At 43.5% G+C, this 23566-nt stretch overlaps 1 protein-coding gene across 9 annotated transcripts in view; it reads left to right on the forward strand.

The window, feature by feature from the left end:
- RASAL2 (RAS protein activator like 2) overlaps nt 1–23566 on the forward strand; it is a 179952-nt gene that overhangs the window by 139980 nt on the left and 16406 nt on the right. For 7 of the 9 annotated variants that reach the window (XM_082053681.1, XM_082053684.1, XM_082053683.1 and 4 more), the window contains 9 exons: nt 351–460; nt 9837–9990; nt 11545–11643; nt 12361–12915; nt 15144–15288; nt 17675–17819; nt 18722–18958; nt 19651–19852; nt 22526–22725. In XM_082053681.1, coding sequence (XP_081909807.1) covers nt 351–460; nt 9837–9990; nt 11545–11643; nt 12361–12915; nt 15144–15288; nt 17675–17819; nt 18722–18958; nt 19651–19852; nt 22526–22725 — 1847 coding nt within the window. The remainder of the gene's footprint in view (nt 1–350; nt 461–9836; nt 9991–11544; nt 11644–12360; nt 12916–15143; nt 15289–17674; nt 17820–18721; nt 18959–19650; nt 19853–22525; nt 22726–23566) is intronic. The other 2 variants (XM_082053682.1, XM_082053680.1) reach the window with 1 other exon arrangement.

Below are 23566 nucleotides of genomic sequence, written 5' to 3' on the forward strand. Positions count from 1 at the left end.
AAACATGGTGTGTAAAGGAGAGGTAGGAACAAATACTGATATCTAAGACTACTCCTTATTAAATTATAATTGTGGGGTTCGGGACCTCTTGTATAATAGCTGGAATTCTTTGAAGTGCACCACTAATGTGAGTTGTGCTAATTATTGCAATTTGCAGCTATCACATACTGGAACTGTCATTGATGAGGTAGCCCTGTCTTTCTTCCTGCTCAGAGGAGCCCCCATAACAGCACGTTCCGTAATCGTTGTCAGCAGGAATCACTGCTGAGTTTGGACTCAGTGACAGTGCATTGATTGATTTATTACTGGCATCAGTCTCCCCGTTTCACTTCTGCAACTTCTCATTTCAGGGCTTCTTCAGTAAACGTCTGAAAGGGTCCATCAAGAGGACAAAGAGTCAGTCAAAGCTGGACAGGAACACAAGTTTCCGTCTCCCATCTCTCCGCAATGCCGATGACAGGTAAGGTTCAACGCATCTCTCAAAACAGTCTCTCCTCATCCAGAGGCACTTTGCAAAATCTACATGCAGCATGCATACGCACTCACAGAATGAGAGCAAAGAAGGAGATTTATTGTTAAGCTGACAGACTGGGTGGTTTTTTGGGCTGAGCCTGGTATATTAGAAGTTATTTGGTATGCAATCTGCTGCTGACACAGGACTGAAAACTTTTACTGCTCTTAACAGCTGATGAAAAGTTCAGGTTAAGCACATGGTCTCAAATACTTTTTTCTGCATCTGCTTTAAATAAGCTGCAGACTTTAAATTTCATGACACAAAACCATTGGGTTGATCAACTTTAGAGAAACTTGCCTTGCTGCGTTTGATACTTATCCACGGATTGGTGCAGTGGCCGATGATGAGGAATTGCGTTGGTGCGAGCGGATCAGCTGGCTCTGGCAAAGCACAGAGATGTGCAGTTGTACTTTGGGTACACGGAGAATCCTTACTAATGTCAGTCGTATTGTTACAGTAGTGTTGCTACAACGAACAGACTGTCTGCTTTTCAGAAAACTGGAAATCTCAGTAAGTTCTGGCCATCTTAGTGCTCCATTTGGTATGTTCTTGCTTGTTTAATTTTTGGCTGGCGATTCAGACTGGGAATGGATTGTATACGAGGCAAGCAAAAGCTCTCACGCACAGTTTTTCGTATTTGTAAAGTCTCTTGATCATTTTTATTAAACATTGCTCTCTGTTACTTTCCACAGTAGCCCAGCAGGACAACTAGATTGAGTGAAAAATAGGTTGTCCTGTACTTAAGGCCACGGCAGGCTTCTGTGATTTTACATTGTTCAGTGCATTTTCTCTTCTCCTTTAGCTGAGTTAAATTCATTAGTTGTATCTGTCATGCTGTGCTGCTTCAATCAATGGCGCTATCTTCTCCATCTGAAAGGCAGCACCATAAAATCATGGAGATAGCAAGGCTTCGGATGTTAGAGGTTTCGTTAACTTCACGGGTTACAGAAAAGGCTGCTGCTTCCCAAATGTGACTAATGATGTGGGTGATGTTCCTCCTATAGTCACAGTAATGTTCGCCCAGTCTGATTTGAGTCAAGTTCTGTTATAAATCCCTATTTTCAGAGAGTTGCAATGTGGCTATAAAAAGCAACTCAGTGAGCATACGCATGTTAAATAATGCCACCATGAGATAAAGTACCTGTTATTTTTACCGTTCATTGTAACCAGCTTTGCTTGAGGTTCTGTCATGCCAAAGTCTCTGTGCTGTGAATAATGTATTTGCCTTTCCCTGACTTGGTACTCTTGCTGAATGTGGACCAATGATGCTTCCTTTTGAAGTGCAAAGAAAATGCTTATTCTGGGAAAGCCAACCAATTTAGTTGTAATTAATCCCTACGGCTTTGGTTTAAGACATGATATTATGCACAGCAAAGCCGTCTTCTCTTTAGAAACTGGATCCCTATCTACTCCCTGCCAGGGTGGGCATGAACCATCAACTAGACCCAAATGAAACATGGATCCATTGCATGCGGTGGTGGAATTAGGCATAGTTGGTTTGCTTTGTCAGTCCTCTTACGTCTCCTTGGCATGGATTTAAAAAGGAGGATCCAGGAGGAAATGAACTGAGAAGTTCCATTGGCAAAGTCCACACAGAGGTTTGGGGGACAGAGCCCTGGAAAGCCGGTGATGTGCAGGGTGTTAGACAGGGATGAGCCGGTGGTTGCTCTTTACTTTCCAGCCACTCACCCTCTTCCTTTGGCCATCTACATCTACCTTCTAGAAACGCATCCTGCATCTGTAGGACAGGAGCTGAGACAGTGTTTTGAGGCTTTTGTGACTCAATGTGAGTATTTGCTACAAAGAGGATGAAGCATTTTTGATACCACTCCATGTGATCCTCCTCCTTTTGGAGGTACACATGCTGAAGTGAACAGAGGGCACATTTGGAGGCAAGGGGGGTCATCTGAGAGTAGCCAAGCTACGTGGAAATCAAGCTGAGACTAAGTTTATTTGGAGAAAAATCTTTGCATAAATGAATATTGCCATACGAAAGCATAAGCCCTACCTCAGGGTCTGTTTCAAGCCTCGTGCTGCAGGTGGGGGTCACAAATTGCTGATAAGTTCTTTTTGGAAAGAAAGCGTAACAGTGCTACTCAACCTTGTAGTCACCTTTTGTTTTATTTGTGGTCTGATCATTCATATACCAACTTTGGAAGTTTATGGTTAGAACTATTACTTTCCTAATGGTATTTTATAAATAAAACCATAAAGGAAATTGAGTTCCACTGTAAAGTGAAAAATGCCAATAATTTCTCCATTCCCTCCCATATGTTTCACTCTGTATCTAAGGGTGCCTGAAAAATGCAAATGGTGGGTACAACAGCAGGAAAAACAACTCGGAAACCATGTGGGAATGATGCACTGGAGATGAGGAACAGATTAGTATACTGGGAGGAGATGTGCTGGAGGAAAGTAGAGGCTAAAAAGATTGATTCGTGTTTAGAATTATGCTGTTTGGAATTTTTTCGAATGGGACAAATCAGCGACAACTGTTTCTGTCTGAGAGAAGATAACACATAGCAGCTGACTCTGAATTTGTGAGAGTTCGTGAGAATTGCCATTCTCTCACCTTCTGCTTTCCCTGCCTTCTGTATGAATCTCGATCTGTTGCAGTTAAAACGTCGCTGTCCTACCCCGGTGAGTCAGCCCTTTCCCATTTTAAGCAGGTGCTGCTGGGTGATGTCATGGTGCTCTACAGGTTTTCAGGGCCAGGCTGACTGATAGCATCTACCAATTCTTGCTCTGACAAATACAAGAGCCCTGCCTTCAAAGAAAGTGTTATATAGCTTTATAAATTAAAACACTTCAAGGATTAGAAAGAAATAGAGGCTGCTGTCATGTTGCTTTTGAGGTGTTAGGGTCCTGTTAAGAAACAGGAGATGTTTATAGATAAATGCCTATAAAATTGTGGAATAAGGAAGATGAGTTAAGCCGGTGCACATCAAGATTTGGGATACTGTAACACTGCGTGCCGTGCTGGATGGTGACAGAGGATGGATGCTGGCTGTTGAGGGTTGATTTAAAATAGAATGGACTCAGGAATGCTGTAGGAAGGAGTGATGGAGATAAGTTGCAGATTTTTTCGTAAGCAGATTTTTCTGTTTCAGCGGAGAACAATTTGCCAGCCTACTTTTTGTGGCTTTTCACTTTGTTTCAGTGTGACTGGGTTAGTGGATGGGGAGAGGGGAGAGTTGTCGTACCACTCCAGAAACGAGCCCACCAAGGGTCAGCATCCATGTGTCCTGTAGAAATTCACAACCTCTCAGTCTGTAATTCACATCGCTTTTATTACTTCAGGTTCAGGTTGTTTACTGGGTGGTCCGTTGTACTTGAAAACTGATGTTTTGTCTTCACAAGGCACTAACGTGAGAAGAATTAGACTCTGCTCTGTTGTGACCCGTGCCAGATGTGAATGCAGCTCTTCAGATGTGCAGCCAGTACGGCATCTCACCGAGTTTTCAACAGCTCTTGCCATGAGGCTCTCTGGCACCACATTACCGTATCATTTTTCACAGCTTTCCTAGCCTGTTTCCCACTGCATTCTTTGAGCTCTTCAACCCACACATTTGTCTCTAATATTTTCGCAGTGTCAGTAATACATAAAACATGCAAAAAAGCATGAGAAAAGACTTAAGGAAAATTATGTTTGAAAAGAAAGACCAACTTAATATTTTCAGTTTGCGGCCAGGAATTTGAGATTATTTCCAAGTGGACCAACTGTTCTCATCTCAGTTTTGTTTATGGTGAGGGAGTGAAGATGGTTGAGACTGGCTGCATATGGTCTCAGCGACTGCAGTAAAGCTCTGCGGACAGCTGGGAGGGTTTTGCCCTGTTGGGATTTACTGCCACGTGGGAATCCTCCTGCTGTACTAAAAGTCATTTTATGGCATTATCAGATAGTCGTAGACGAGCGCGGGATCCGTCGTGTGGTTGCTCAGGATGGGCTCCAGCAGGTTGCAGGGAAGCGAGTAGCCATGGCGCTGGGGTTCATGGTGAAACGCTATCGCTGCTCAAACGACAGCTTTTTCTACTTTCGGTAAGTTCTTGCTCCTCCCATTCTTTGAGGCATGAAAATAGCGCAGATCATATAAATAATAGAAGCGAATCTTGCTGTGTTTTTTGTATTTGTTCATTGTAATTTGATGCTGCTTTTCAAAAAAAGGTGGGTGACTTTTATCCCGATTTAGATGTAAGGATAAAAATCTGTGTTACACAATGCGTTATTAAGGCTTGACTCACTCAGAGCTCATATTCATTCAGCGTATCTGTTTCTATCTGCATACTGGAGCATGGGGAAAGGAGAGGAGTGGTTTGTTTCCGGAGAGACGGCTCACTCCTGGTTTCGTGAACGTATTTCTTTCAGCCAGGATTTTCAATTATCGTGCAGTTGTTTGTTTTTCAGTGAAAACTGAGCAAGATCTCGGTGTTAAGCCTGTTGTCACAAGCCCTCACCTTGGTGCTGGGCTGCTCTGTCCAACCTGCAAGCTCTTTATAGAAACAAACTTCTTCATGGCTGATGCTTTTCTGCAAACCCCAGGCTACTCCACACAACGTTCGCCTATAAATCACTTAGCGGTGAACTGAAACTGAATTGGTTATGCATCCCTGGTCCAGCAAAACAAAATAATCTGAAATGTTAATAGCCGAGAACACAGTTACAGTAGAGTCAGGAAATTCAGTAGCCTGCTGCAAAATTCAGGAGCCTGTTTGGCTGCACCATGCGAGGTGTCTGTTAGACAAGCTGGGATCTGTAGGCAGAGCAGGCAGGCAGGGAAGGGCTTTGCAAACCCAGGACTCAAACAATGAAGCTTTGGGCAGAGCCTTGCAAGAAAAGACCGGAATCTCAGCGAAAGGCTAATGCAGTATGCTCAAAAAAGCCAGTGTTTACTTGCAGCTGAGTAGAACTTGCATCTAAATAAGTTACACTAAGTTTCTGATTTAAAAAAAAAATACTAATAATGAAATTGGTTAGACTTGTAGAATCGTTGACCAAGTAATAGGGTGTTCTGTTGATTGGCAGCTGGAAAATGAAGCGGGGTGTGGTGCCTACAGAATGAACACTTGCGCGGGGAAGCGTGATGCTGCAGCACTGGTGGAGCTCTCATCGTGTTGCAGATGATGCTGCGGACGTTGGGGTCCAGCTCAGCAAGGCAGTGCTGAGCACAAAGTTCACTGCGTTACAGTCCAAGCTCTCTCCTGTGACCTTGCGAGTGGCTGAGTATTGAATTCGACTTCCCAACTACCCATGTCTCCAAACACATGGGTATTGTGCTGGAGTTATCTGAAGCATGTGGACATATAGTTTTGTGTAAGACCAGTGAAGACATTGCTTTAGCCGGGTGCTTGGGCTGAACAAAACACTCTTTTCAGAATTCTTTGCCTCTGCACCAGTTTGGTAAAGGAAGCAGATTATGAGATTCTGTTCCGTGGTAGTTCATTTCTATACATATATTTTTAATCTTTTGGATTATTGATGTCCACATGCTTGTTTTCCAAGCAATGTAGTGCTCTCCCTGGCAAGCTCAGTAATTGAAGGTCTTTTGTGCTTTGTAGGTTGGCTTTTAAATAGGTCAAAATCAGCAGGAGACCTTCATAACCAGAGCAATTAGGATTTTAACCCTTCATCCTACATGCCTTACAGACAGTAGAATATAACAGAAGGGGACTAATAGGCTGCTGTGTGCCATGGTCAGCCACTGAAAGCCAGAGGTTTCTAGTTCCCGGCTTACAGCCGAGATCTTCTGTAGTGGAAAATTACTGAATTATAGTGTGCAAGGAGAGAGGGTCAGCTTGGGGCTGGGCCAGGAGGATGGTGTTTTTGAAGAGATCTTTTTCCGTCGCAGCCGCACGCTGCTGCCAGGTCAGTGGTTTGGGGCATTGGCTGGGCTCTGATTTAGAAAGAAGCTCCGCATCTCTGCAGACCGATACTCCAAAGCATGTGAAAAGAGGTGAGAAGTTTCAAATGCTCCCTGACCTGCTCCTGCTCCACCTGCTTTTCCTATTGGAAGGAAATAATGGAGAATACCTATGTAAGGATCCTTTGCTGCTGTTAGTAACTATTTGCTCTGAACTCCTGTCTCGTTCCATTGCGATCTTTTTGTTGTGCGCAGTAGCAGATAGAAAAAGCAGCAGGAAAAAAAAAAGTTGATCGTCTGAAGTTAAGTGTAATTTAAAACAGGATTTGTGTTGTTAATGGAGCTGTTTAACAGAAACAGATTTGTACAAACAACCCTTCCCCCACCTTTTGCATGTCCGATCTTCCTGTTTACAGTAATCTGCTTCTCTGGGATTACCTCTCTCCTAACCGAGACTCTCAGCAACAACCATTTTTACCAGTAGCTTCCTACCTGATACAGGAAGACCCTGTTGATCCTGCCCCTTTGCTGGCCATCGGGAAGGAAGTTAGTGGCATCTATGCAAAAGATAAGGCAGCAAGCAATATTCTTTCATCGTTACTTACAGCTTCAGAATATCAGATGAGGCTTTAAGCAGCAGGGAACTACTATTTCTGTATAATTATTGCCTATATTGACTGAGATGCTTCTGATTTAGGCACAAGCCAATAGAGCTCCATCAATAGATGGAATATATACCATGGTGCTTACAAATGCGTGTACTTGTGTTTGTAAATGCATGTGGTTTTGCATCTAACCAACAGCGTTACGACATTGCTGTGGTGTTTATGGAAGATAAAGCGCCAATTCTAAGCCACTTAATCAGTTTATTGAGCTGTTTTAAATATGGTAACATCAAGGGATTGCTCAGATAGATGTTCCTCTGCCCCAGGACCCTGAGTCAACAAAACTAACCATGCTTCAGCTCATCTGCAGCAAAACAAAATGCTCAAAGCTAACCAGTTGAAGAGCAATGAAGCAGAATAGATGGTACTAAGAGATTTAACTTGCAAGGTGGGATGTGGATGTGTGGAGCACAGTTGCTGTGCGCACCTGCCTTTGCCCTCACCCTGTCCCCAGAGGCTGTTCAGGAGCATTCTTGGAAGCTGCCTCGCTCTCTCCCGCTGTGTTTAACTGTCCGGGTCTCATTAAACTTGTAGGAAAGGAAGAGGAAGGACTTCTTTATTTCAGGAAAGGTCACCTTTGCCACGTCTTTGCCAGGCCTCCCTGCGCCTGCTGCCCGCCCCGGCCCCCTGTAATCTCCTTACCACGGCCGCACCATGGCAACATGCACCTGGGAGCATCTTCGTGTCACCCGCGGGGCCGGTGGAAGCAGAGCCGACAAGGAGAGAGATTTCTGTACCGCTGCGGCTGTGACTTTTCTTCTTGCCCCAGCATATCTGCCTGGCATGATATTCATCTGAAATTTGTAACCTAAAGCGTGAGGAAGAAGTCCTCCTGGATTTTGTGCCTTTCTTCCTCTCCCGGCAGGATTTACTGTCTGAGATGTAGCCCAGAGAACGAAGTTTGAAAGGAAAGGCTGTGACATGTGGCACCGCTATGATTTGGGGATGTGCTGCTAAGTGGCTGTACAATTGTTTCATGTAGGTGTGTTTGATTTGTCTTACTCCAAGTGCAGCCTCCGCTTAACTGGGATTTGTAAAATCTCTCTTTCTTTCTCCTTCATTTGGTAATTACTTTTCTTTCCTCTCTCTTTCCCCTCTTCGTGACCGCTCTGTGCTTTTCTTCGCTGACACAGAGCTCAGGCGAGAGTTGGCCGCAGGCTCAGCCAGCTCCCCTGCACCAAGTACTTTGTCAGGACTGGAATTGCTGCGAGTTTGGGATAGGGACAGAAGCCAAGTGACCTCAGCAGCGCTTTCTTGAAAGGAGAAATTAGAGAGGATTTTGCAGAGATGATATTAAAGTGGTGTATTGTGGTGTGTTTATTTTAGACTTGCCCTACCTTAACTGCAGCAAGTGTTCAATTATACATGGCTGAGGTTTTAGCTTTGCGTTGGTACAGCTGCTGCTGGAACCTGTTGTAACAAAGCATGCACAGCGCAGCCAACGCATTTCTACCCCTGCTGCTGCTTTGCATTTGAAATCAGTGTCTTTGTAATATCCCTCTGATGAAAGGTTTTTGCTGCCTGCTCTTAGCTCATTCAATATATTAAATGGGAACAAAGTTTTCCCTTACTGCTTAATAAATCTTATCGTACATGAATCTACTAGAATACCTTCAGCGTTTCATTTGGTACAAAGGAGCAGTCAGATGAACTCTGCTTGTTGCTTTACATGTATCCTTCATGATACCCGAGTTTTTGTTAAGCAGCCTTAGAAGTACTGAAGATGCCTTTTCCAAACGTGGTGGGTTTTTTATGTTTTCCTTTCTGTTTCCCTATAGGATTGCTCAAGGGTGGGGGGAATTTGATTTTACTAAGGTCACAAAATAAGAGGATTTTTTTTTTGTATAAGATATCTGAGGGAAGTATATAAAAACTGCTTATTTTTCAAAGTTAAGGAAGCTGTTACAGGTAGCTGTGCCTTTCACTCCTTCATAAATACAGTTGTAAACATCTTCTCCTTGATGCTGGGAATTGAATAAAGAGGAAATGTTGTGAGGACAAGCACAGGTGAGAAGGCATTGTTTCAGAACATTGCTTTTCTCTGTGTAATGTACCAACAACTGATGCCTTTCCACTTGCACATCTGAACTGCCTTGATAAAAAGTACAGTGAATTTGGGAGATGCCACCTCTGCAAGAGCTCAGGGGTTTACAGGACAGTCAACTGAGAAAGAGAAGCATTATGTGTTAGTGGGGAGAAGTTAAAAGAGAATGGAGGTATCAAAAAAAACGTGGAAACTGATAAAACTGGAAAAAGCAAAATCTAAATGTAGGTAACTGACTTGAGCATTGTGAAGTGGGAAATCATTTGTGTATTTGACTTTAGTGTAAAGGCTTTGTATGTTAAAAAAAATCAAGTGTATTGTGAGGGGCTCATTTGCTCTAATGAGAGCAGCTATCATTCTGCATTGGTTTAGAGATTCAGAGATCGGTGTGCTTTTTCCTGTTAATACACGTTAATAAAGTAATCTAGATAGTCTATATATATATATATATATATCCAAGCCTATGTTTTTTTTTTAAATTTCAGCACTTACGTTCAGAACATTTTCTTTTACTGTTCTTGCACTGATTGCTCAGCACCTACATTTCCTAGGTCAGTGGGAATGGACTTTCCTGGCCTTCTGTAGGTGGATATTTCCTTAGGAGTCTGGCCTTACTGGCCTGCTTTTATTTTCATAACGTTTACAGGCTAATTGTAGAGGTTGCTCTGAATATACAGCGAGTTACAGCTTTCTCTGGGATCTTGCCAACTCTTTTGGTAATGGTGAGAAAAATGATGTTTCCTTCTCTCCTGCAGGTCACGTGGATTGCCCAAACTGAAAGAGTCCCGTTCCCATGAGTCTCTGCTGAGCCCAGGCAGCGCCGTGGAGGCCCTGGATCTCGGCTCGGAAGAAAAAGTCTTCGTCAAACCACTTCACAGCAGCATCCTTGGACAAGACTTCTGCTTTGAGGTAAAGAACGCTCTCCAAACGCGCAGCCGGTTATACGCTGTCGGTGGCTCCGAACCCTCACAGTAGCTGTTCGGTGACTTTGTAATTGGAGAACAGATCGGCAGCCGCTGCTATCCTGCGGTTTGGGTGGGAGCTGTCTAACCAGCACGCGATTTTGAAATCCTTGAGGCTAATGGCATCAATCACTCAACGGAGAGAAATATTTTTCAATTACCGTGTCTTCTAAATCAAATGTCTCTTTAATTTGATAAATATCTAAGCATTTGTAGTTTGCATGCAAATGTATGGTTCGAACATACTATTGTTCATAATTGTGTTTCGTCCTCCTCAAATTCACCTAAAATTAAATTTTAAAAATAGACCATAACTGAAAAATGTGATTTCTATTCAGAACACCCTTCCATTAACTCAGACCGTTTGCTGATTGCTAAAGGAGAAGCTTCAGTAACGTGTTAGAGCGGGATGCAGAGCTCCTCTGGCTGTTTCAGCTCAGGCTGCAGCACAGCCCCATGCGGCTCTTCGCTTTGCTTCCAAAACAGGCTGTTTGTGCACACACAGTCCTTCCCTCGCAGGACCGGCAGCACGTTCGTGTGTGCTGCTGGGATGTGTCTAAGGCCATGGGCGTCTGTCGCAGCAGGGGCGGGTGGCAGTCTGTCTTCAGCAGGATTAGTCAGATGTGTCTGAACTTCTGGAACGAAGATCTGTTTACAACCTGGAAAACTGCTCTGGCAGAAAACCAGCGTATCAGGCCCTTCTCCCTCGGGATGTAGCCAGGAACTGTTGTGTTTGCTTCAGTCTCGTTCTTCTGGTTGGAAGCACTTTCCAGCTTGCTTAGGTTTGGGGAGCTAAGAGAAAAAAACAGCAATAACTTAGCTCTGAGGCTGTTGTCTCAAGCCGCTTTTTAATTGTGTGCACAAATGGACGGAAAGAGTAAATGAAGCTTGTCAGGCCACGTAACGCTGAAAGAAATCAAGGTGGTTCCCTCCCTCGTGAAAGCAGAGCTGTGTATGGCATCGGGTGTAAGGGCTGGATCAGAGCACAACTCCTTCGCTTGGTTTTAGCCTGTTGCTGTATATACAGACCCTTGGAAATATTTTGTATTTCCTGAAGACACCATTTCCAGTGTGTTTTGCCTTATAGTAATACTTTGTTAATTCTATCTTTCTTTACACTGTCAGTAACCAAATCATCCGCCTATTGGACTTAACAGGAAAAACTGCAAGAATTTAATAGCTGTGGATCAATTAACAAGTGGGGTTTTTTTAAAAAATAGATTAACTGGTTGATTAAAGCCTTGTTTCAAAGCCTTTAAGAGGAGGCTCTGGTGCTCCTCAAATGTTTCTTTAGTTTTAGATTAATTTGAACTGACTTTTTCTTTCCTCTACATTTTGTGAGCCTTTTAACCTCTCTGCCTTCTAGGCTTCATATTGGTCTTCTTCCTTTCTCATATTTGCTCCATTGCTCAAGCATTGCGTATCTTTTTCCTTGCTTTTTGCAGCCTCCTGCATGTCTCCTAGGTTTGCCCATACTCAACCTGTTGTTTTTCTGTTCCAGGTAACCTACTCCAGTGGCAGTAAATGCTTCAGTTGTTCTTCTGCAGCAGAGAGGGACAAGTGGATGGAAAACCTACGCAGAACAGTGCAGCCGAATAAGGTAACAAACTGTGGAAATAAGATTACTGGGGCAATGAAGGTGGTATGGTTGGGTTTTAGGCAAGTGTACCAGGGCTTCCCAACAGACACACACTCAATTAATTTAGTCTGGGGAGAAGCGCGCTCATCGTTGTATCAAAAGGTGCTGTGTACTATTGTAGTAAGTGCAAGTCAAACCTTTAATGAATAATTACATGTCACATCCTTCCTGATCCCTGCCCCCATGCCTGCTTATGAGGTTTCAGACTGAACCATGCACCTCAGAAGGACGGGATGTGGCTTCACAGGTTTCATGTTTTACTGTGGGGTCATAGTTAGGATAAGTCACCTCCATAGCTGGCACACCACCTTCAAGGGACGGGCTATCCAGGGCTCTTGGAGTTATTCACAAGAGTAAACAATGCAGCGTGCCCTGCCAGTCTGGCAGCTTTTGAGTGACTCCTGTGCAGAGTGTTTGTTCTCTAAACCATTTCAAATGTAGCTTTTTGAGAAGAAAAATGCTCTAGTCCCCACCCTCGACATACAAAAGACAACCTTTTGCCTCTACTTTTGAAAATGCCCGATTTTCTAGAGATTCTGATTCTGAACATCAGAGCATCTTGTTCTGAACTCTGATTCTGTCCCTGCCTTGCACAACAAAGGTAGCCCTTTGCTGCTGCTTTAGAAGACAAAATTTTTAGGGATTGTCAATCAAAGCTGAACTCTCTCTTCTGCACAGGACAACTGCCGTCGAGCTGAAAATGTGCTCCGTCTCTGGATTATTGAGGCAAAGGACCTGGCCCCCAAGAAGAAATACTTCTGTGAGCTGTGCCTCGATGACACCCTCTTTGCCCGCACCACCAGCAAAACAAAAGCAGATAACATCTTCTGGGGAGAGCACTTTGAGTTCTACGGTCTCCCACCTCTTCACAGCATCACAGTTCACATCTACAAGGATGTGGAGAAGAAGAAGAAAAAGGACAAGAACAATTATGTAGGTCTGGTCAACATTCCCATGGCCAGCGTGACCGGTCGCCAGTTTGTGGAAAAATGGTACCCAGTCAGCACACCTACACCCAACAAAGGGAAATCGGGGGGACCTTCCATCCGGATAAAGTCCCGTTATCAGACCATCACCATCTTGCCCATGGAACAATACAAAGAATTTGCAGAGTTTGTTACCAGCAACTACACTATGCTGTGCTCTGTGCTGGAACCGGTGATCAGCGTCAGGAATAAGGAGGAGATGGCTTGTGCTTTGGTGCACATTCTTCAGAGCACTGGCAGAGCGAAGGTAAGAACAGGCGGCTTCTGTGAGAACGACTCCTGCTCGCTGCTCATAAGTGGTACCTTTTCAGCTAGAAAATAGGAAGCTAGAAAATAAGCAACAGCAGAAGGTGCCTGATGGGGTAAAGGGTCTCAAAAGTATTTGGAAACATTTAGGCAAATGCATCTACCAGGAATGTACGTAGATAGAAACAATACCTACAGTGATTAAGAATTGATACAATGACTAAAGATGCTGTGTACAAAGTATAAGCAGGAGGACTGTATAACTTCATGTTTTTCTGAAAAGTTAGGGCCTGCACTTGAGTGTTCAGGAACCTTTTTTGTATTTCTAAAATCATGAGACAGGATAAGAGATAAGTAAGCAAGAGATTAGTAAAGTGGAGAATTACTTCCATAAATAAGTCCGATACAAAAAAGGAGCAGGTTGCCATTGTTGATTCAGTGCTAAGTCAGCTAATCAATGCTAACATTGATTTGGTCAGCGTTTGAAGAGACATTTGGAGAATCTATACTTGGTTAATGGTGATCCCAGCTGCCCCAAGGATGTCATCAGGACTTCTGGGTGCACGCTGATGGTTCTCTGTGAGGTAGCAATTGAAGCGAGCCTTGGTTTCTTTGTATAGATTGTGGGAAAATACCTTGTAGGTCTTGGGAAATTCAGAGAAGCATTAAAAGCATTGATTTATCGGGATGCTGCCTGCCAATTGGGCGTGTGAGCTGTACCAAGGTGTAGCTGTCTTCTTCCAGTAATGCCAGCCAGAGCAAGTTAAGCACGAGTTAGAGGGTTGGAGCTGTGGAGGAGTGGACATAAGGGACAGCCTAATTTAACTGCTCCAAAAAGGTGCCTTTTATGTTTGCATAACCATCTGCCACTCTCTGCTGTTCTCCACTTAGCATACGTCTCAGAAATGCTGGTGCATTGTGACTGTGGGGTAGGAACTCGGTTGTTACTGAGTTGTTTGTCTGATCAAGAGAAGCTGGTAGCTGGCGCATCTCCTGTAGCTTTGTGTTGAAATCCTGCTGGAAAGCTGGCTCTGGATTCCTGCTGTGTCAGCTGCAACAAGTGGATAAATTAGTGTTATAACTCTGGCTTCCTAGTGCCTGAATGTTTGAACCTCTGTTTACTGAAGTGCTGAGCAGCTTAGGCTGCCATAACCTAAAGCTGCTCTTAAGGCAGTTTGTTTTCAGTTTGCACCAGCTGAAAATAATTCTCTCAGATTTTGCTGAAAAGAAACAGCAAGAGTGGATTGAAAACCAAGAGTACTAAATGTGGGTTTTGCCTATATTTATCATATATAATTTGTTCTGCCTATGTTAGCAATGCATTATGTAGTTAACGGGGTTATGAAATCTTCCTACAGCACTCTCTGAACTGTTTGGAGCGTGTTGCTGTTCGCCACAGAACAACCAAGTCACAGCTATCACTCAGCCTTAATTGAGGGTGATGTTTTGGCTTTGGGGGTTCTCTTTTGGAAACAGGTGTGTTTTGTTTTAACGAAAAAAAAAAGACAGAGAAATATGCTTCCTGTCCTGGAGAGCTTTACAGTGGCTGAAGTTGAGTCTTGAAAAATACAGAGTACTTCATGTGAAATACTGAGTGTTCTTGACTTGCATAAATTTATTTCTTCAAGAAATAAGTTACTGTAGAATTAGACCCTATATCAAGAGGTTATTCGCTGTATCAAGACTTGCCTATAGTTCCTGGCTGGGCATTTGAACACTTTAAAGTTAAGCCATATAGATCCACAGCAAGTAGGTTAACTTATTTCCCAAATCCGGAACCACTTTTGGTTTGTGAATTGATTTGATGTAGGCCATTCTTCTTATTTAAATTTCACCAAGCCGTAAGAACTTGTGCCTAACTTCCATCTTGGATTTTTAAATCCTAGGTTTTGTGTGATATTCAGTACTAAATATAATACCACCATTTATTTCAGCAGACAAAGCCACTGATAAACAAACTGGTGAGGGTTTCTGTTCAGGTTTTAAACTGAAACACAAATTTGGATGTAAAGATTTTCTTTTAGAGACTTTTGCTTCTCCCTTTATAGTTTGTGATCTATAACATTTATAAATATAATAAACCCAAGAGGAGCCCTAGCTACTTCCTTGGCAATTATTTCAGTAATTCTCTGCCTCCTCTTGTTACCCTTCCTTCTTGGCTTCTGCTCTTAGCCTGGCGTGACTGAGGCCGGTTAAAATAACCTCTTGCCATTTGACCTTTTTCTCCAGGACTTCTTGACGGATTTGGTGATGTCTGAGGTAGATCGTTGTGGGGAACATGATGTCTTGATCTTCAGGGAGAACACTCTTGCTACCAAAGCTATTGAGGAGTACCTAAAGTTGGTAGGGCAGAAGTATCTTCACGATGCTCTAGGTAAGAAAGCGTCTGTCACCTGTTTTTATTGCAAGGGGCAAATCACCACATTATGTTTTTCTGGGTAACCTTTTGCGTCTCCAGTTGTGATGAAGAGGTATAATACTGCCACTGATTTGTGGACAATACTGTTCCATCTGATATATGAACAGTCTTAGAAAAGGGATTTTGACACATAGTTTAACAGCGGAAACTGAGACCAATACCTTGTGCTGTGGTGTCAGGAGTGAATGTGGTATCATGTGCAATACAATTAGGTGGAGATTTCAGAAAGGGTTATGAATGTGAAGTATGTATTTCACTAATCTCCTTTTATTGTAAAGAAGCTCCTGCACTTGCTTTAGGCTAAAGTCTACCACCTAGGGGGTTAGATCTACAAAGGAGTATCTGGTTGACAGTAGCTTGCAATAAAGAGGACCAGAACCGTGCATGCTCTCTTCCAAAGAAACTCACAGCCTCGCTACAGTTGGCTTTTAGCAACTCCACAAAACCTTTGTTATCCACAATTGCACAATGAGCCACCCATCCCCCTGGTTGTTGTTTCTTGGACGAAGAAAACTTTGGAAATTGATGCAAGAGAAATAAGATCAGGCCAAAGCCAAGTCCCACACCACATCCTTTCACCAATAAAAAAATATAAAAGCTTGCTTTCCCAGCTGTCTCAGCAATCCCAGACATTGGCAAGATAGTGGGCTAAATTAGTGCTCCAAGGTTCAGTATAGTCAGGTCCTTGATTATATGCATTTTGGCCATTTCTTACGTGTAATGAGCTTGTTCTGGTACGCTTATTCTCACGGGTGGAACCACTGAGCATAAGTGACAGTCCTGGGCTCTCGCCTGGTGTGGAGAAATGAGCAGCGTATTACTTTGTGTGGTGTTTTTCAGCAGACTGAACCATCAGCTGTGGGACCATCAGCTTGTTTGACCACAAGCCCCTTAATGTGCAATATTACATAAAAATATTTTTAAATTAATGACTTCTAATACATCATTTAGAGCTGAGCGATAAGAGTGTAAATCATAGACATGAGAGATGGAAAATCCCCCTAAGGTCGTCCCGCTTGTCTGTAGCTCAGGGCAAGGTTGCTCACGCCAATATACCCATCTAATTCTTTGTCATTTTGCTCAGATGCCATGTTCTTTGAAAGGATTAACAACATTACGCTTGGTGTTAGCTATTTAATACGTCTGTAAGAGCATCTTAATATAGGATTAAGGCAGGGTCTTATGGACCACAACGAGTAAGTTTTTAAGGAAAAAACATTGTCCAGTAAACAACAGTTAAGACAGAACTGGCTCAACAGAAGTGATGCTGAGAGTTTTGCAAATAAGTGATCTAGATGCCCTCAGCAGAAATTTGTTGGACCCCAACAAAAAAAACCAGAAGCGCTTAAGAAAATTCGCCACCTGCTTTGCTTGCAAGAACACTGCTGACTCGAGGTCTGGGGGTGGGGAATGGGAGGTGGTTAGGGGTTTTAATGAAAACAAAGACAAAATAAATCAAAACCCTTTTGTGCAAACAAGCCTTCTGGCATTAGCTGGGAGCCAGCAAGATCATCTGAGGAGATGAACTTAAAAGACATTGAGTTGTTAAATGAATGAACAAAGTGTTTTTCCTAGTGAACAACAACAGTTTAAAAATCTCTTGGTGTGCTAGCATATATAGGAGGAGAACTAGCAAGTAGTTCATTCTCATATGTCAAACAAAGGAAACTTCATCTAGTTTTGTATGTGTCCATTTTCTCTTGTGATGCCACAAGAGAAGGACGACAGAAATGCAAAGGATTTTGAAAGATGCAGGCTATAAAAATGTTGTAAGGCGTTGATAAAAGAGGTTGAGAAAATTAGCAATCTCTAGCTTGCACTTGGGTATTACTCTTATTCAAGAGCAAGGTGACACTTTTTGAAATTAAAAAAAATGGTAACTTTAGAAATAATAAAAATAAATAACATTGTCAAGTGCATTTCCTGGGGAAATTACGAAGACAAATAGCACAGCTTCATTCCTAAGACTGTGGATAATTTTATAGTTGATAATACAGTTTGAATACCAAGTCAGATCCTATTCTTTAGGCTGTAAGTGAAGTGTCTGCAGGGTTTATAAGCAAAGCCGTCCTCTTCCTGCACCTCTGTTTGGGGGCAGCGAGGGCACGGGAGGCCGAAGCATCAGAGCACCAGCCGTCTGATCTGGTGTGGCAAGTGCTCTGCTCTGACAGGGCTGGGAGGAGTCGTGTCCCCAACATCTGGTGTCTGGAGCCTGGATTGCAGCCGCAGTGAGCAGAAGAGGCAGTGGCCAAGGAAAGACAGACATAAGCAGGATTTAAAGGTGTGTCAAGGAGGCTTTTTGTGTAACCACCCCATTTGTCACCCTCTTCCCTTTGTCCAGGGGAGTTTATCAAGGCTTTGTATGAGTCGGATGAAAACTGTGAGGTGGATCCCAGCAAATGTTCGTCCAGTGAATTAACAGATCATCAGAGCAACCTGAAAATGTGTTGCGAGCTGGCCTTCTGCAAGATTATTAACTCTTACTGGTGAGGCATCTTCCCTCCCCCTCTCCCCGATTAGGTCATTTGCTTAGAGCATGCCCATTCTTCCTCTGAAGATGAGAAAACAGCAGTTGTACAGGGAAATAACATAGACCCATCTGTCTTCTGAGACTGCCTTCATTTCCTTTCCTCGCTGCCTTCCTGCATCTGAGACCATATTGCAGGTGGAACCTGTGCCCAAAATTAGGGTTTCCAGTCCCCCACACCATACCTGGCAGGAGCCTCTGCTGAAATGCTCTGCCAAGGGAACACATACTGAGCTGGGACTGAATAAGGAGGGATTACAGTGAGAAGATAACAGCTTAGATTGAACTTGGAATAAAAAGCTGAAAGTTTTGACGTGTATAGAAAACTTTTAGACCCTTTAGATTTATAGAATTGAACAGGAAATCACAGGGAGGAAACATTGGCGGGGATTTCTATTAATCTCTGTTCCTGAGTAATAGTGAAATAAGAAGGGCCTTTCTGCTTCAGGATGAAGCACATGTGAAATATTGAGAGATCTTAACAAGCAAAATAAAAATTTCAGTTATAGAGATGAGTTCCATTTGGTTCAGTTTGTTTTTAATATCCTAACACCCTGTTTGCTCCAGGGTAGCAATGGCTAAGTAGTTCTTAGCTTGCGAATCAGCGTGTCTGAAAATGGCTTCACTTAGCATATATGGACAAGAGATGCTTTAAAGACTACTTAAGTATCACCAGATTAAATGGGGATCTAAGAATAGATGCCTAATGACATTTCCCAGCCTAGAGAGAGAAAAGGGGGGAGAAAAAAAAAAGCCGATGATGTTTTCTCCCAGATAATTATTTCAGGTGATTAGTCATTGGTTCAACTTGTTGCATCTCATTGCCCATACGATTTTATTTCCTGGTTGTTTGTTTTGCAGCGTGTTCCCTCGTGAGCTGAAGGAGGTGTTTGCATCTTGGAAGCAGCAGTGCCTGAGCAGGGGCAAGCAGGACATCAGCGAACGCCTGATCAGTGCCTCCCTCTTCCTCCGCTTCCTCTGCCCCGCCATCATGTCCCCCAGCCTCTTCAGCCTCATGCAGGAGTATCCTGACGACCGGACATCTCGCACGCTCACGCTTATTGCTAAAGTCATTCAGAATCTCGCCAATTTTGCGAAGTAGGTGGTGACAATAAAACTGAAACTGGTGCCTCCAGGACTGCAAGTCACTGCAGGGCACTGCGGAGTAAGGAGAGCCCTGCTTGGTAGTTGTGTTTGCAGACAGCTAATTCTCTGTCACACTGAAGTCAGCTTTGGAAAAGGAGGAAATTTCTCACTTAAACGTGAAACACCATTCCCCCTGAGACACCTCAGTGTCTCCTTTTCACGTGCAGATTTGGGCTGTGTTGAACTGGGTAGAGGTGACAGTATAAAACCAAGAAGAGCAATGCATTAGCATGTCAGTGTGTATGCTGTTTCAAAGGAAAAAAAAGCCTGTTCCCACCACGGGTCATGATTTTCCTCCTTTCTTCCTCCTGAACTCCCAGCTGAATGACACAAAGGGCATGGCATGTCTCTGACGGGAGAGGAACGCAGAGGAGGGGAGAAGAGGAAGGGTTGTCTGTGGGATGGAGGCGGGGAGATGTGTTGACCCCGTGATCATAGCGCAAACAGTGAATTACTAGTATTTATGTAAGTCTAAGAAAGCAGTGAATCTCTTAAATTGTCCCTTTTTTTTCCCCCCTCCTGGACCAAATCTTCAGAAAGGCAGGTCTAAAGTGAAGTATTTAAGTAATTGTCTGTGAGCACTTGTACTCTGTGTTCTGTGTGGAGGTTGTTGACTAGCTTTCCCCCCCTCCCCTTTCTTGCAGGTTTGGGAATAAAGAAGAATATATGGCCTTCATGAATGACTTTTTGGAACATGAGTGGGGAGGAATGAAGCGTTTTCTCCTGGAGATCTCTAACCCAGATACCATCTCAAACATGCCTGGATTTGAGGGCTACATCGACCTGGGCAGAGAGCTCTCAGTTTTGCATTCGCTCTTATGGGAGGTTGTGTCCCAACTTGATAAGGTAAAGCAGGCTGGAGGCCCAGGAGGGCGAATCCCGCAATTGTATCGTGGCAACAGTAAACACTAGGAAACATCAAGGGAGCAGCTGAAGCCTGCTTTGGGGAGAACTTATTCAACAGCTTTTGAGAGGAATGTTTAATAGTGGTATTTCACAATTGTTCTTTCTGTAATTTCAGATCAGGGCCTACAGCAGGGCATGTGAAGTGGTTGGGCTGCAGCAGAAATGCAAACACTTTGCAGAGCCTTAAGTGAGGATGGGTGTTAAACGGTAGAGAGGGCAGCGCTTAAAAGCAGGCCTGGAATTCCCCGAGCAGCCAGTCCTTTCTCATAAGTGAGCTGGAATATAAGGGAGGGTGTTTGGACAGAAAATGAAAATGTTGCCGTGCCCTTTTTGATGCTAATGGAGGTGCTTTGCCGCACCCCAGGCCCTACCCTGCCCCGCTCTCACGTGTTGGCCAGGCAGAACTGTTCTCATTCAAGACCTGATCCAAAGCCTGCTGAGATGTTCTCACTTCTCTAGTCTTTAGATTCATGTTTAGTATACAAGAGGGTGCCATGTACAAACCTGGTTCCACTCTCAGTTTTAATCTCTAACAAAAGCAAGATACTTTCTGCCGTCTAGTGTGCTGGGCTCACATGCATTGTCCAGATTCTGTTCTACTGATTGCAACAGATATTGCCAACAATAAGCATGGCTTTCATTTACCTATGGAAGGAAAAAAAGGGAGTAGTTTGCTCTTCATTAGGTATGTGGCTTTGCAGGATCCAAAATCATTAAAACTTTGATAGCAAAGGTAGTTGATAAGACCCAGAAAAGCTGAACTGTGAGTCATTATTTTTTTTGCAAGTGTTTGGAAGTGTTCCATATTTCAACTTTTAGGGGTGCATTATTTTGTCCATATTCCATTCATATTACTCTTTCCTTTGAAACCGGAGAGGTGAGGTGAATTGCAATGCACTGTTAATATTTTTATTGCATTAGGGTTTGCCAAAATAGTTATTTGTTGGATATCTGTTTTCTCACAGTATGTTATTTAAAACAGAAACAAAAAACTGAGCTTGTCACATCTGAGTAAATTGAAATGTCCTTGACTCAAAAAAGCAATATATATAAATCTTAGTTAATCTTAGTTTGATAACAATTTATGATCCTGTTTTTTCGTTTCCCTCATACTTGCACACAGTGTACATTCAGAACGTCACAGGCAGCAAAGTCAGCTATAAAAACAGTTCAGTAGCCTCAGGAAAGGAGGCAAAGTGAGCACTCAGTAGTCCACATCCTCCATTTCTACAAATCTGGGTAAACCCACCAGTGCAGGGAACAAGAAGCTGGTCAGGCTCCAGTCTCTAGAACTGCAAATGGATCTTTGGACTTGGTATTAGTTACTGTCAGCGGCTTTCTGGGTCGTAAATGTCTTGGGCAGAGAGGAAGAGGAGTAGCCAGACCTGGATAATCTGTCAGAGCAGATCTGCTTTGCCCTTTCTGTAGGTTAGACGTATGGATCTATTCTAACAGGCCCTTGGGAGCTGGTATAGTGCTTTGCTAAAATGAGAATTAAGGGGTAAAGTTACATTGCAATAGCGCTTTACTGTAGGCAATGACTGGGAAAGGATGAGAAAAGTCACCTCAGAGATTTTAATAGACACAGAAGTGCCACACGAAAAGTGTCTGTAAAGAGACCTTTCTCTGGAGCCAAGCTGACCGAATACCTGCTTACAGGAAAATAAGGATATCTTTGAAAAGAGCACTGTCTTTGTAGCGGAGTTTTACTTTCTTAAAAGCCTCCAGCACTTTCACCTTCTTGCTGTGGTCCCAGGAGCCTGAAGATGCCCTGTACATGATATAACCAGCAGTGACCCAAAGAGGCGAGAAGGATGAGGAGCCTGAACCAGCAGCCTTCCTTGCTGGAAGGTCAGCTGCTCTTCTCCTAGGCCTGGCCAACATGTAACTGAACAAGAAGCTACACATTTAATCCCAGGCTAATGTGATAATGTTGGGATGAGGATGACTGATGTTTTCATGCAGTTATTTGTCACGTTTAAGTAGGGAAGAGTGCCTTAACTTTTGATAACAGAATGCTACAGGAGATGGCATCAGTGTAGGATGCCAGAAGCAAAAGGCTTAAGAAATGAAAACCTTCCCTTTCCCCATCTCCCTCAACCCTTGCAATTCTCTCATGATCCCCTTGAATGCCACATCCCCTTGTCTGTTGGCATGCATCTCCTTTACCACATGACACCCTCTGCCTGGAAAGTTCCCCCCACTAGCTGAATCTGTAGTCTTTGAATGCCCTTTCATGAGTAGATACCATAGTTTTCACATTGTCCTCACCCACCCTGATCTTAGTTTGCTTTGCATGATAGTTTTGCATTGGAATGGCAATAATTTTGTTTTATTGAGCATGATTTTTATTTTTGGGGGTCAATCCTAATTTCTTTTCTATTTCCTTTTCTTTCCTCAATGTCTGCTGCACCCCGTTTCGTCTCCTCCATCCATCTCATCGCCGTGGTTACGCTGCTCCGTAACACTGCATTACGGTCCTGGCACACCCGCACACAACCACCCACCCTCCTTCCTTCCACCTCCACCCCTCCGCCTCTGTGCATCGTTATCAAAAACAAACAAAAACAAAAACAAAACTGGCGGATGTCGCGGTGCTTGTTGTCCAATTAGGGTGAAAATTCCTTCCTACAGGCGACCGTGGCAAAACTGGGACCTCTTCCTCGTATTCTTGCCGATATCACCAAATCAATGACCAACCCTACGCCGATACAGCAGCAGCTGAGGCGTTTCACGGAGCACAGCTCTAGTCCAAACGTCAGTGGCAGTCTCTCCTCAGGGCTTCAGAAGATATTTGAGGACCCCACTGATGGGTACGTAAGAGCCAGAAGATGTGGGATAAGGGGGTTGTTAAGCCTGTTAAGAGTTGAGCACCTCACTGCCTGAACTGCCTGCCCTGAGCAACCTTAGGAGTTGGGGATACACAGTCCCAGTAAGAGGGTGCACGAGGTGGCACTGGAGACCTGAAGCTTTTGACTTACTCATGACTCAAACGTGTCTCTGGGAGTCAATGACTTCAGCTGCTAAAAACCAGTTTTGCAATTTACTGCCAGTCTGAGTGTCCGGATGCACAGTCAGCCGTAATGTTTCCTTCTGGCCATCAGGCTGCTTATTTACTGCTAATGAAAAAACTGGGCTGTAGGTGGAACTTGCTACCAATGGAACAGTAAAAATAGTCCCTCCTCTGTTTAGTGCAGCATTTATCACACTGTAATAGCTGTTAATCTGATGCAAAAAGCTGTAGCATGGCAGAACTGCCAAAGAGCTTGGATACTGTGGTCTCAGGGTAGTTTTTGTGCTGTCAGGTATGAGGGACAGTTTATCAAGTGGAAGTGTCTGCCCCCTGAGCTAACATCTAGATCTGCAGGAGCCTTCACATGACTCCTGTGGAACCTTCAGGAACCCCCCCCCCCCAATCCATACTGTTGACCAAGGGTTAAGTGGGATCTGAACTGGAGACAAAAGTGTCTAAAGGGGGAGGATTTGGTGGAAATTATTTGCATTTCACCTGTGAAAAAAAAATAAAGATGAAGCACTTCTTGAATCAAATGTAATTCTCAAAGATAAGTTGTAATTAAAGAAGAGTGTGTTCTGACTTGAACAGAAAGAGCTCATAAAAGGAAATCTGGTTCCTTGAAGCTTTCATTTAAGTGA

The sequence above is a fragment of the Streptopelia decaocto genome (assembly GCF_964273445.1).
Source record: "Streptopelia decaocto genome assembly, chromosome: 5".
Classification (NCBI taxonomy): domain Eukaryota; kingdom Metazoa; phylum Chordata; class Aves; order Columbiformes; family Columbidae; genus Streptopelia; species Streptopelia decaocto.